At 49.7% G+C, this 15,065-nt stretch overlaps 1 protein-coding gene across 1 annotated transcript; it reads left to right on the forward strand.

Moving 5' to 3' along the window:
* Positions 1 to 315: 315 nt before the first annotated feature.
* SUPT7L (SPT7 like, STAGA complex subunit gamma) lies at positions 316 to 14,803 on the forward strand. Its single transcript, XM_072139745.1, has 5 exons — positions 316 to 562; positions 5,774 to 6,251; positions 7,361 to 7,685; positions 12,726 to 12,963; positions 14,311 to 14,803. The coding sequence occupies exons 2-5, from the start codon at positions 5,839 to 5,841 to the stop codon at positions 14,571 to 14,573; spliced, it is 1,239 nt and encodes a 412-aa protein (XP_071995846.1). The 5' UTR covers positions 316 to 562; positions 5,774 to 5,838; the 3' UTR covers positions 14,574 to 14,803.
* Positions 14,804 to 15,065: the final 262 nt, after the last annotated feature.

Raw genomic sequence — 15,065 nt, forward strand, 5'->3', positions numbered from 1 at the left:
ATGGAGGAGAGGAGGTCACAGTATGAGGAGGATGGAGGACACAGTATGAGGAGGATGGAGGAGAGGAGGTCACAGTATGAGGAGGATGGAGGACATGTAACATTAGCACAGACATGGAGCCCATATTCTTTCTACTCACTACAAAACTATAAATGGTGACAGAAGGACCTGTGATGATGTCACACCATGTGACAAGTCAATAAGGGGCGGGGTCATACTGACCTCTCGATTCTTGCTGTACGTCATCGAGTGAATGCACAGGGTCACATGATTTACCATGTGATCATGAATCGTCACAGCCCCCGCCCTGCAGCAGTGCTTCCATTCTAACCCCTCCCACAAGCGGTTGATCACGTGACTATAATCCTAACACCGGTCATATCGCGATGATTTTCCCGGGAGGCTGCGTGACGTCACGCCGATGATATCACATCGCGGAGGAGCTGGTGAACGACGCTTCCGGGTAACGAAAGACAAGAGAGGGCGGAGATGTCTATTGTCTCAACGTAAACGACTTCACACGTGTCCATGCGGCTCCATACAGAAAGTCTAGATCCTGCAGGTACTATAACCCTCACTGTGTAACGTGCAGCCCCGTGTATCATCACCCCCATCATTCACCCCTCATGTAATATAATCACCCCATCATACACCCCCCATGTAATATGATCACCCCCATCATACACCCCCCATGTAATATAATCACCCCCATCATACACCCCCCATGTAATATAATCACCCCCATCATACACCCTCCATGTAATATAATCACCCCCATCATACACCCCCCATGTAATATAATCACCCCCATCATACACCCCCCATGTAATATAATCACCCCCATCATACACCCCCCATGTAATATAATCACCCCCATCATACACCCCCCATGTAATATAATCACCCCCATCATACACCCCCCATGTAATATAATCACCCCCATCATACACCCCCCATGTAATATAATCACCCCCATCATACACCCCTCATGTAATATAATCACCCCCATCATACACCCCCCATGTAATGTAATCACCCCCATCATACACCCCCCATGTAATATAATCACCCCCATCATACACCTCCCATGTAATATAATCACCCCCATGTAATATAATCACCCCCATCATACAACCCTCATGTAATATAATCACCCCCATCATACACCCTCCATGTAATATAATCACCCCCATCATACACCCCCATGTAATATAATCACCCCCATCATACACCCTCCATGTAATATAATCACCCCCATCATACACCCCCCATCTAATATAATCACCCCCATCATACACCCTCCATGTAATATAATCACCCCCATCATACACCCCCCATGTAATATAATCACCCCCATCATACACCCTCCATGTAATATAATCACCCCCATCATACACCCTCCATGTAATATAATCACCCCCATCATACACCCCCCATGTAATATAATCACCCCCATCACATACACCCTCCATGTAATATAATCACCCCCATCCTACACCCCCCATAAATAAAAACCCCCCCATCATACACCCCCATGTACACTATCACCCCATCATACACCCCCCATGTAATGAATCACCCCCATCATACACCCTCCATGTAATATAATCACCCCCATCATACACCCTCCATGTAATATAATCACCCCCATCATACACCCCCCATGTAATATAATCACCCCCATCATACACCCCCCATGTAATATAATCACCCCCCATCATACACCCCCCATGTAATAATACTCACCCCCATCATACACCCCCCATGTAATATAATCACCCCCATCATACACCCCCCATGTAATATAATCACCCCCATCATACACCCCCATGTAATATAATCACCCCCATCATACACCCCCCATGTAATATAATCACCCCCATCATACACCCCCCATGTAATATAATCACCCCCATCATACACCCTCCATGTAATATAATCACCCCCATCATACACCCTCCATGTAATATAATCACCCCCATCATACACCCCCATGTAATATAATCACCCCATCATACACCCCCCATGTAATATAATCACCCCCATCATACACCCCCCATGTAATATAATCACCCCCATCATACACCCCCCATGTAATATAATCACCCCCATCATACACCCTCCATGTAATATAAATCACCCCCATCATACACCCTCCATGTAATATAATCACCCCCATCATACACCCTCCATGTAATATAATCACCCCCATCATACACCCTCCATGTAATATAATCACCCCCATCATACACCCCCCATGTAATATAATCACCCCCATCATACACCCCCCATGTAATATAATCACCCCCATCATACACCCCCCATGTAATATAATCACCCCCATCATACACCCCCCATGTAATATAATCACCCCCATCATACACCCCCATGATAATATAATCACCCCCATCATACACCCCCATGTAATATAATCACCCCCATCATACACCCCCCATGTAATATAATCACCCCCATCATACACCCCCATGTAATATAATCACCCCCATCATACACCCCCATGTAATATAATCACCCCCATCATACACCCCCCATGTAATATAATCACCCCCATCATACACCCCCATGTAATATAATCACCCCCATCATACACCCCCCATGTAATATAATCACCCCCATCATACACCCCCCATGTAATATAATCACCACCATCATACACCCCCCATGTAATATAATCACCACCATCATACACCCCTCATGTAATATAATCACCCCCATCATACACCCCCCATGTAATATAATCACCCCCATCATACACCCCCATTTAATATAATCACCCCCATCATACACCCCCCATGTAATATCATCACCCCCATCATACACCCCCATTTAATATAATCACCCCCATCATACACCCCCCATGTAATATAATCACCCCCATCATACACCCCCATTTAATATAATCACCCCCATCATACACCCCCCATGTAATATAATCACCCCCATCATACACCCCCCATGTAATATAATCACCCCCATCATACACCCCCATGTAATATCATCACCCCCATCATACACCCCCCATGTAATATAATCACCCCCATCATACACCCCCCATGTAAAATAATCACCCCCATCATACACCCCCCATGTAAAATAATCACCCCCATCATACACCCCCATATAATATAATCACCCCCCATCATACACCCCCCATGTAATATAATCACCCCCATCATACACCCCCCATGTAATATAATCACCCCCATCATACACCCCCATGTAATATAATCACCCCCATCATACACCCCCATGTAATATAATCACCCCCATCATACACCCCCATGTAATATAATCACCCCCATCATACACCCCCATGTAATATAATCACCCCCATCATACACCCCCCATGTAATATAATCACCCCCATCATACACCCCCCATGTAATATAATCACCCCCATCATACACCCCTCATGTAATATAATCACCCCCATCATACACCTCCATGTAATATAATCACCCCCATCATACACCCCCCATGTAATATAATCACCCCCATCATACACCCCTCATGTAATATAATCACCCCCATCATACACCCCCATGTAATATAATCACCCCCATCATACACCCCCATGTAATATAATCACCCCCTTCCCATCATACACCCCTCCATGTAATATAATCACCCCCCATCATACACCCCCCATGTAAAATAATCACCCCATCATACACCCCCCCATGTAATATAATCACCCCCTTCATACACCCTCATGTAATATAATCACCCCCATCATACACCCCATGTAATATAATCACCCCCATCATACACCCCCATGTAATATAATCCACCCCCATCATACACCCCCCATGTAATATAATCACCCCATCATACACCCCCATGTAATATCATCACCCCCATCATACACCCCCCATGTAATCACCCACACACACACCCCATTAAACACCCCCATCATCCCCCCATATATAATCACCCCCATCATACACCCCCCATAACATATCACCCCCATCATACACCCCCCATGTAATAATCACAATCACCCCCATCCATACACCCCCATGTAATATAATCACCCCCATCATACACACCCCATGTAATAACCCCCCATCATACACCCCCATGTATATCCATCATATACCCTCCCATGTAATATATCACCCCCATCACACCTCACACCCCCCATGTATATAATCACCCCCCATCATACCACACCCCCCATATACACCCCCACATCACCCCCATATACACCCCCCACACCCCATAATATATCACCCATCAACACCCCCATGTATTACATTCACCCCCCATCATACACCCCCCATGTAATTAATCACCCCCATCATACACCCCCCATGTAAATTAATCACCCCCATCATACACCTCCATGTAATATAATCACCCCCATCATACACCCCCCATGTAATATAATCACCCCCATCATACACACCCTCTGTAATATAATCACCCCCATCATACACCCCCATGTAATATAATCACCCCCATCATTCACCCCCCATGTAATATAATCACCCCCATCATACACCCTCCATGTAATATAATCACCCCCATCATACACCCCCCATGTAATATAATCACCCCCATCATACACCTCCATGTAATATAATCACCCCCATCATACACCCCCCATGTAATATAATCACCCCCATCATACACCCCTCATGTAATATAATCACCCCCATCATACACCCCCATGTAATATAATCACCCCCATCATACACCCCCATGTAATATAATCACCCCCTTCATACACCCCTCATGTAATATAATCACCCCCCATCATACACCCCCATGTAATATAATCACCCCCCATCATACACCCCCATGTAATATAATCACCCCCCATCATACACCCCCCATGTAATATAATCACCCCCCATCATACACCCCCATCATACACCCCCCCATGTAATATAATCACCCCCATCATACACCCCCCATGTAATATAATCACCCCCATCATACACCCCCCATGTAATATAATCACCCCCATCATACACCCCCCATGTAATATAATCACCCCCATCATACACCCCCCATGTAATATAATCACCCCCATCATACACCCCCCATGTAATATAATCACCCCCATCATACACCCCCCATGTAATATAATCACCCCCATCATACACCCCCCATGTAATATAATCACCCCCTTCATACACCCCCATGTAATATAATCACCCCCCATCATACACCCCCATGTAATATAATCACCCCCCATCATACACCCTCCATGTAATATAATCACCCCCATCATACACCCCCCATGTAATATAATCACCCCCATCATACACCCCCATGTAATATAATCACCCCCATCATACACCCCCATGTAATATAATCACCCCCATCATACACCCCTCATGTAATATAATCACCCCCCATCATACACCCCCCATGTAATATAATCACCCCCATCATACACCCCCCATGTAATATAATCACCCCCATCATACACCCCCATGTAATATAATCACCCCCATCATACACCCCTCATGTAATATAATCACCCCCATCATACACCCCTCATGTAATATAATCACCCCCATCATACACCCTCCATGTAATATAATCACCCCCATCATACACCCCCCATGTAATATAATCACCCCCATCATACACCCTCCATGTAATATAATCACCCCCATCATACACCCCCATGTAATATCATCACCCCCATCATACACCCCCATGTAATATAATCACCCCCCATCATACACCCCCCATGTAATGTAATACAATGTATATAATGTCTCCTCTCTTCTCCCAGGCTTCGGTTCCTGATGCGGTTCGGTGATTCGTATGTCGGACATTTGCTTATAATCTCTTCTGATAATGATGCGATATTGGGGGGAGATCCCTGTGCCCGCGGGGCAGGCCAGCCGCAATTCCTTTGACCTCCTGCAGAGGGAGTTCCGCACTGTGGAAATGCAGGAGCCGCCTCTGCACCAGCCATCTGCCCACAGGCCTCGGGCCACCACTATGCTGGACATCCCCTCGGAGCCCTGCAGCCTCACCATACACACCATCCAGCTGCTCCAGCACAACCGCAAGATGCGCAGCCTCATCGCCGCCGCTCAGACTCCAAATCAGCAGCCGGTGGAAGGAATAAAAGCGGAAGACAGCGAGCCCCTCCCCCAGCGCCCACCTTCCCCAGCTCTCCCTGACGACCTCCTGCCGCAGGACTGTAAGACCCCGAGGCTGCCCTTCCAGCTCCGGCACAGCGATCCTGACAGCGACTTCTACCGGTATGTCCTCCTCCTCGCCCCCTGCACCCCCGGGGCGCGGAGGCCTCGCCCCCTGCACCCCCGCTGTGTCTTGTAGTCTCCATTGAACATCTCATCATTGGATGACGGATGTAGGGGAACGTGCATTCGTGTTCATCTCCACTAAAAGCTTAGATCAGGGCGGTCACACGTGGCGGTCTCATGTTACTATAAGATTATCTGCGTCACAAAGACACGTAAGACTGGAGCTGATAAAGATCTGGGGTCCATAGCGTTCCTCCAGTGACACCCCCCCTACTGAGCGATAACCACCACCCCAGGTAATAAATGGAAGCCGCCATATAAATGACTATAATCTCAATAATGATAACATGGGAAATGTAACTGGTGGTATAAATGATGAGAATAAGCCGAGTCCTTAGTGGCCGTTGTACGTGGAGGCTGCGGTCACATGTGGCGATAACACAAAACAAGCGCTGCAGACAGATGCGCCGCGTTACATTTCTGTTAAAATTTGTGTTTACCAAACGCATTTGTTGACATCCCGCGAGAAAGCCGCCTCAGGTCGCATTCACACACTGCATTCTGGAACAATTCAAGCGGCGCAGGGAGGAGCCGCTCCCGATCCGGTCAGGAATAAGCAGCGTGCGTTCTGCGGTGGTTTTCAATAAACACGATCACAAGCGCTGGCGTCTAACTTCATCTGTGATCAGGAGAAACTCCTTCTTGCAGCGCTTGAGTTGCGTTTCAAAGCGCCGTGTGTGAACGTGGCCTCTGGGTGCGGGGGGCCCCTTGCATGTGTCCCCTTTATGTTACCATGTGTTTTTCTTCATTGCTGTTAACACAATAAAATACTTCCAGCAAAGAGGGAAAACCCATAGTAACCTAACAATGCTTGCGATTGAGGCGCACGTCAGAATGCCACGTGTGAACTCGCCCGGGGGGACACGTGTGAACTCGCCCGGGGGGAAGGTGCGTAGACGGGGGGCCGGGGCGTAGACGCGGTCGGATTCCTGTTGATGATAGTTCATCCCTTTGTTAAAATAATGTCTAGCTAATGAATTGTAGCAGATCTTCAGCTGTGAGTATGATGAGGTCTTGTACTAATCTCGTCTTCTTGTTGCTGCCAGTGGGAAGGGAGAGCCGGTGACGGAGCTCAGCTACCACTCCTGCCGGCAGCTCATGTACCAGTCCGTGGCCACCATCCTCGCTCACGCCGGATTCGATTCTGCTAATGAAAGCGTCTTGGAGACCCTGACGGACATCGCCCATGAGTACAGCCTGAAATTCACCAAGATGCTGAGGTTCAGTGTAGATCGGGAGGCCCGGCTGGGGCAGACGCCCTTCTCAGACGTCATGGAGCAGGTTTTTCATGAGATGGGAATCGGCAGTGTCCTGTCTCTTCAGCAGTTCTGGCAACACCGAATTAAGGATTATCACACATACATGCTGCAGGTGAGCAGGGAGGGGGGTGCGCGGGGGTGCAGGGAGGAGGGGGGGACTGGCCTACATTGCTGCAGGGGAGCATGGATGGTGGTGCGCTGTGCTGCATGGGTGCAGGGAGGAGGGGGGGGGGGCTGGCCTACATTGCTGCAGAGGTGAGCAGGGATGGGAGTGTGCAGGGGTGCAGGCAGGAGGGGGGTTGGCCTACATTGCTGCAGGGATGGGGGTGCAGGGAGGAGGGGGGGGCTGGCCTACATTGCTCCAGGTGAGCAGGGATGGGGTTAGGGTTACGTGGAGTAGGGGGGCTGGACTACATTGCTGCAGGGTTGGGGGTGCGCTGTGCTGCAGGGCTGCAGGGAGATCTGTGCTGCAGGTGAGCAGGGATGGGGGTGCGCTGTGCTGCGGGGGTGGGTGTCAGCTGCTATGCTGTAAGTTGGCATTGGTGCTGGGAGAGCTATGCAGAGCTGAGTCGGGGGGCTGCAGGTGGGTGTGGGGTCAGCTGACCTAGGATGCTGCAGATGGATGGTGGATAGCTTTGCTTAGGGGGCTGCAGCTGGTTGGGAGTGCTGCAGGGGGGGTTTTGGTTGGGGGGGTAAGCTCAGCTGGGGTTCTGCAGGTGGGTGGAGGATGATCTGAGCTAGGGGGCTGCAGATCGCTAGTGGGAGAGTGGGCAAGAGCTGACCTGGGGGGGCTGCAGGTGGTTGGAGTGTGAGCTGATCTAGCGGGCTGCAGGTGGGTGGGGGGGGGAATGACCTGAGCTGGGGGGGCTGCTGCAGGGCGGGGGGGGGAAGTGGGGTGAGGTAAGCTGGGGGGCTGCAGGTGGCTGGGGGATGAGGTAAGCTGGGGGGCTACAGGTGGTGGGGTGAGCTGAGCTGGGGGGGGCTGCAGGTGGCTGGGGGGTGAGCTGAAAGGAGGGGATTTATAGTTTTGTATACTCTGCGGTCTCCATTGTTTTCTGCTCTGAATGCAGCATCTTATTCCTGGGCTGGGTTAGGATTTCTGGCTGTACTGGGGTTGGGGTTAGGATTTCTGGCTGTACTGGGGTTGGGGTTAGGGTTTCTGGCTGTACTGGGGTTGGGGTTAGGATTTCTGGCTGTACTGGAGTTGGGGTTAGGATTTCTGGCTGTACTGGGGTTGGGGTTAGGATTTCTGGCTGTACTGGGGTTGGGGTTAGGATTTCTGGCTGTACTGGGCTTGGGGTTTGGGTTTCTGGCTGTACTGGGCTTGGGGTTAGGATTTCTGACTGTACTGGGGTTGGGGTTAGGATTTCTGGCTGTACTGGGGTTGGGGTTAGGGTTTCTGGCTGTACTCGGGTTGGGGTTAGGGTTTCTGGCTGTACTGGGGTTGGGGTTAGGGTTTCTGGCTGTACTGGGGTTGGGGTTAGGATTTCTGGCTGTACTGGGGTTGGGGTTAGGATTTCTGGCTGTACTGGGGTTGGGGTTAGGATTTCTGGCTGTACCGGGGTTAGGGTTAGGATTTCTGGCTGTACCGGGGTTAGGGTTAGGATTTCTGGCTGTACCGGGGTTAGGATTTCTGGCTGTACCGGGGTTAGGATTTCTGGCTGTACCGGGGTTAGGATTTCTGGCTGTACCGGGGTTAGGATTTCTGGCTGTACCGGGGTTAGGATTTCTGGCTGTACCGGGGTTAGGATTTCTGGCTGTACCGGGGTTAGGATTTCTGGCTGTACCGGGGTTAGGATTTCTGGCTGTACCGGGGTTAGGATTTCTGGCTGTACCGGGGTTAGGATTTCTGGCTGTACCGGGGTTAGGATTTCTGGCTGTACCGGGGTTAGGATTTCTGGCTGTACCGGGGTTAGGATTTCTGGCTGTACCGGGGTTAGGATTTCTGGCTGTACCGGGGTTAGGATTTCTGGCTGTACCGGGGTTAGGATTTCTGGCTGTACCGGGGTTAGGATTTCTGGCTGTACCGGGGTTAGGATTTCTGGCTGTACCGGGGTTAGGATTTCTGGCTGTACCGGGGTTGGGGTTAGGATTTCTGGCTGTACCGGGGTTGGGGTTAGGATTTCTGGCTGTACCGGGGTTAGGATTTCTGGCTGTACCGGGGTTAGGATTTCTGGCTGTACCGGGGTTAGGATTTCTGGCTGTACCGGGGTTAGGATTTCTGGCTGTACCGGGGTTAGGATTTCTGGCTGTACCGGGGTTAGGATTTCTGGCTGTACCGGGGTTAGGATTTCTGGCTGTACTGGGGTTGGGCTTAGGATTTCTGGCTGTACCGGGGTTAGGATTTCTGGCTGTACCGGGGTTAGGATTTCTGGCTGTACCGGGGTTAGGATTTCTGGCTGTACCGGGGTTAGGATTTCTGGCTGTACCGGGGTTAGGATTTCTGGCTGTACCGGGGTTGGGGTTAGGATTTCTGGCTGTACCGGGGTTGGGGTTAGGATTTCTGGCTGTACCGGGGTTAGGCTTAGGATTTCTGGCTGTACTGGGGTTAGGATTTCTGGCTGTACTGGGGTTAGGGTTAGGATTTCTGGCTGTACTGGGGTTGGGGTTAGGATTTCTGGCTGTACTGGGGTTGGGGTTAGGATTTCTGGCTGTACTGGGGTTGGGGTTAGGATTTCTGGCTGTACCGGGGTTGGGGTTAGGATTTCTGGCTGTACCGGGGTTGGGGTTAGGATTTCTGGCTGTACCGGGGTTAGGGTTAGGATTTCTGGCTGTACTGGGGTTAGGATTTCTGGCTGTACCGGGGTTAGGATTTCTGGCTGTACCGGGGTTAGGATTTCTGGCTGTACCGGGGTTAGGATTTCTGGCTGTACCGGGGTTAGGATTTCTGGCTGTACCGGGGTTAGGATTTCTGGCTGTACCGGGGTTAGGATTTCTGGCTGTACCGGGGTTCGGATTTCTGGCTGTACCGGGGTTCGGATTTCTGGCTGTACTTGGGGTTGGGATTTCTGACTGTACTGGGGTTGGGGTTAGGATTTCTGGCTGTACTGGGGTTGGGGTTAGGATTTCTGGCTGTACTGGGGTTGGGGTTAGGATTTCTGGCTGTACTGGGGTTGGGGTTAGGGTTTCTGGCTGTACTGGGGTTGGGGTTAGGGTTTCTGGCTGTACTGGGGTTGGGGTTAGGGTTTCTGGCTGTACTGGGGTTGGGGTTAGGGTTTCTGGCTGTACTGGGGTTGGGGTTAGGGTTTCTGGCTGTACTGGGGTTGGGGTTAGGGTTTCTGGCTGTACTGGGGTTGGGGTTAGGGTTTCTGGCTGTACTGGGGTTGGGGTTAGGGTTTCTGGCTGTACTGGGGTTGGGGTTAGGGTTTCTGGCTGTACTGGGGTTGGGGTTAGGGTTTCTGGCTGTACTGGGGTTGGGGTTAGGGCAGTGGTGGCGAACCTATGGCACGGGTGCCAGAGGTGGCACTCAGAACCCTTTCTGTGGGCACTCAGGTCATCACACCAGGACAGAGTTCACCAAACAGGACAAAATCAACAGATTCTTCCTTCCTCCCAGGCAACTTAAGAAATGCTCCCATCACCGCTATTTTAAAGCGACACTTCATTGACTGTGTGGAACTGCAGGAAGAATGAGAAGGTTTTGACAGAAAAACTTTGAAGGTCCTCCTGCTGGACCCACAATTCTTCCTGTACAGAGAGACCCTGGAAAGAAGCTACCATTATGGGCTGAATTTGCCCTCTTTCTTTCAACTGTATTGGTGTCCTTAGGGGGCCGATACGATTGAAAGATGTTGAAGAACTGGTAGCAATAAGTTACCGCCAGAATGCCATGTTGGCACTTCATGGTAAATGAGTGGATTTCGGTTGTCGTTTGGGCACTCGGTCTCCAAAAGGTTCGCCATCACTGGGTTAGGGTTTCTGGCTGTACTGGGGTTGGGGTTAGGGTTTCTGGCTGTACTGGGGTTGGGGTTAGGGTTTCTGGCTGTACTGGGGTTGGGGTTAGGGTTTCTGGCTGTACTGGGGTTGGGGTTAGGGTTTCTGGCTGTACTGGGGTTGGGGTTAGGGTTTCTGGCTGTACTGGGGTTGGGGTTAGGGTTTCTGGCTGTACTGGGGTTGGGGTTAGGGTTTCTGGCTGTACTGGGGTTGGGGTTAGGGTTTCTGGCCGTACTGGGGCTTGGGGTTTCTGGCTGTACTGGGGCTTGGGGTTTCTGGCTGTACTGGGGCTTGGGGTTTCTGGCTGTACTGGGGCTTGGGGTTTCTGGCTGTACTGGGGCTTGGGGTTTCTGGCTGTACTGGGGCTTGGGGTTTCTGGCTGTACTGGGGCATGGGGTTGGGGTTTTTGGCTGTACTGGGGTTGGGGTTGGGGTTTTTGGCTGTACTGGGGTTGGGGTTGGGGTTTCTGGCTGTACTGGGGTTAGGGTTAGAATTGGCTTTTTGGTTGTAGTTTTGGGCACTTGACCTCTAATAGGTTCAGCATCACATGTCTAACGTGTCTGAATGAACCGGACCCTTTCAGAGATGATCTGTTCACCTTCCACAGGACAGAGATTCAGAGACGCTGAGTGAGTGACCCCAGGGATTAAAGGTGTTTTCCAGGATCAAGCATAATTCATATTCAAATGGGTCATTAAAATATAAGCTTATATGTAATTAGTTATGTAAAATGTTCCCCTTAGCAGGAAGATAATGTGCTCCTACACTATGATGGAGAATAAAAATGCTACCGGCCCTGTAATCAGTTGTGTGACCGTCCATGTGGAGCAGACACAGGACAGTGGATGCCGCTGGTCACATGTCCACACCACATGTCCTGCAGCTGCCTATGCCGGTCATGTGATCAGCTGTATGGTCGGGGTGTGGTGATGGCAGTTACACATCATTACTATGGTAACAGAGCAGGACATTCTGTTACATCATCACAGGGAGCAGAGCATGAGGGAGGAGTTACTGCAGGAACATGGGAGTTGTAGTTGTAGATGGCGGCCATCTTGGAGATAACTGCCTACTTTAGAAAGACATTTTGGGAACCCTAAAAGCTCCATCTTGTAATTAATGACTTTGAGTTTTTCTGTATTTATTTATAGCATTTTGGGGTTTTGTATCAGACGTTTATATTCCCGGAATACCCCTTTAAGCCTTTGCCTTTTCACAGGTCAGTAAACAATTATCTGAGGAGTATGAGAAGATTGTTCATCCTGAGCGGATATCTGAGGATGCAAAACCACTGAAGATTAAAGAGGAGCCGGTGACCGATATAACTTTCCCCATCAATGAGGAGTTGGAGGGGGACCTGGCTCCGGGGGACCAGTCACTCCCAGTTGGCGTTTTAGGGGCTCAGAGTGACCGCTTTTCTTCAAACATGGACGTAGATTCTTCACCGCAACCTTCTGGTAAGATTATATATGTGACCTCTCATATATATACTGCCCCTGCAGCGCCTCGCAAAAGTATTCAGCCCCTTGAACTTTTTTATCTTTTGCCACATTTCTGGCTTCAAACATCTACTATATAAACTGTGTGTGTGTGTGGCTGTAGGAATCTGTACTGTCACGGTTACAATCGCCAAAATTTGCCGCTCTCTGTGACTCGGGGAACGTCATAGACTTAGGTTTTGAGCTACAATTTTCACCCCGCGCTTTCCAAAATCCTTTTTATTACAGCCCCTCCCAATATACAGGAGCCATTGCCTGCTGCTGGGGCAGTTTGAAGCTGAGCCGTAATTGGTTACTATTCTGCCACAGGTCATTAATATGAGCTCTGAGCTGTGATTGGTTACTACTACAGGTCAGTAATATGAGCTCTGAGCTGTGATTGGTTACTACTACAGGTGATCATTATGAGCTCTGAGCTGTGATTGGTTACTACTACAGGTGATCACTATGAGCACTGAGCTGTGATTGGTTACTAATACAGGTGATTACAATGAGCTCTGAGCTGTGATTGGTTACTAATACAGGTCAGTAATATGAGCTCTGAGCTGTGATTGGTTACTAATACAGGTGATTACAATGAGCTCTGAGCTGTGATTGGTTACTACTACAGGTCAGTAATATGAGCTCTGAGCTGTGATTGGTTACTACTACAGGTCAGTAATATGAGCTGTGATTGGTTACTACTACAGGTCAGTAATATGAGCTCTGAGCTGTGATTGGTTACTACTACAGGTCAGTAATATGAGCTCTGAGCTGTGATTGGTTACTACTACAGGTCAGTAATATGAGCTCTGAGCTGTGATTGGTTACTACTACAGGTCAGTAATATGAGCTCTGAGCTGTGATTGGTTACTACTTCAGGTCATTACCATGAGCTCTGAGCTATGATTGGTTACTACAGGCAGTGAGTATAAGACGCTTATGTGTGAGGTGAGATGGAGAGAGACAGCGATCGGGCGAGATTTATCAGAAGTGTCTGAGGGAAAACTCTTCCAGTTGCCCATGGAAACCAATCAGAAATCATCTGTCATTTCATAAACTGCTATGGGAAAAGGAAAGCTGAGCTCTGATTGGTTTCCAGGGGCAGTTCTGATAAATCTCCCCATAGACCGAGTGACAGTCAGAGACGGAGACTGACAAACCTGGCTGTTTAGGGTTTTTATGGGATGGGTGGAAATGAACACAAGTGAGTTCTGTCCTCATCGTGTCTGATCATCCGACGAGGAGCGAGTTTGCTCTTATTGTAACTACACGTTGGATTTGTTGTGTGATCGTCAATTCTTCACTGGGTCTTGTATTTTTTAGGATCAGATGTCAACACTTCCCCCCTATGGAGTCTGACACAAGTGAAAATGGAGCCTCAGGACAACGATGAAGGGGCAGTTCACGGGCACAGTGTTCTCGGGAACGATGTATTTGAGGAGCCCATGTCAGGGATGAGCGACGCTGCCATCCCGGGAAGCCCAAATGGATCTGAGGGAAGTTATGGGTCTCAGTCACCCGACAGCCTCATGGGGTCCTCTCCCGTGTTCAACCAGCGACCAAAGAAAAAGATGAGGAAGATATAAATTGCACAATCTAGGACAATATTAGTTGTGATTGTGGGACAAGACGTGGAGGATTCCTGCACCCTCCTTGCACATAGAGGCAGCCGTGTGCACCACGCCCAAGGACGCGCAAATAAATAGGGGATTTCACTCCCTTCTGTTAGACTCCTCTTCCTTATCTGCCAGAATTGCCTCCAGTTTCAGGGGCAGAAGCTTTTGTATTTCCCAATAAAGAATAAGATGCCTTTGTCGCCTCTGTTCTGCGTCCTCAGCATCACCCACCTAAAACACCTGATTCTGTACTGTGGCACCTAACATCCCCTCCCGCCTGTAACTTAAACGGTGACATGTCTGGCTCTTTGGCACCTAGGAACACAATCCTGGTGTGATAATAACCCCTTTCCGACAGCCGAGGTACTACTGCGTCCAGCTCCTAAATGGCGCCGGTGCCAGAAACTGCGGGTTGTTGGATCCCTCTGCGGCATGTAAGGGGCTTCGGAAGTGCATCATCCC

This window comes from Engystomops pustulosus, chromosome 3, assembly GCF_040894005.1.
Source record: "Engystomops pustulosus chromosome 3, aEngPut4.maternal, whole genome shotgun sequence".
Lineage (NCBI taxonomy): Eukaryota > Metazoa > Chordata > Amphibia > Anura > Leptodactylidae > Engystomops > Engystomops pustulosus.

Bases quoted from the DNA above. Each gene is read 5' to 3' on its own strand.
- SUPT7L (XM_072139745.1), top strand. From the start codon at position 5,839: ATGATGCGATATTGGGGGGAGATCCCTGTGCCCGCGGGGCAGGCCAGC. The intron at 6,252-7,360 runs GTATGTCCTCCT...TGTTGCTGCCAG, and splicing joins CCTGACAGCGACTTCTACCG to TGGGAAGGGAGAGCCGGTGA. The intron at 12,964-14,310 runs GTAAGATTATAT...TGTATTTTTTAG, and splicing joins TTCTTCACCGCAACCTTCTG to GATCAGATGTCAACACTTCC.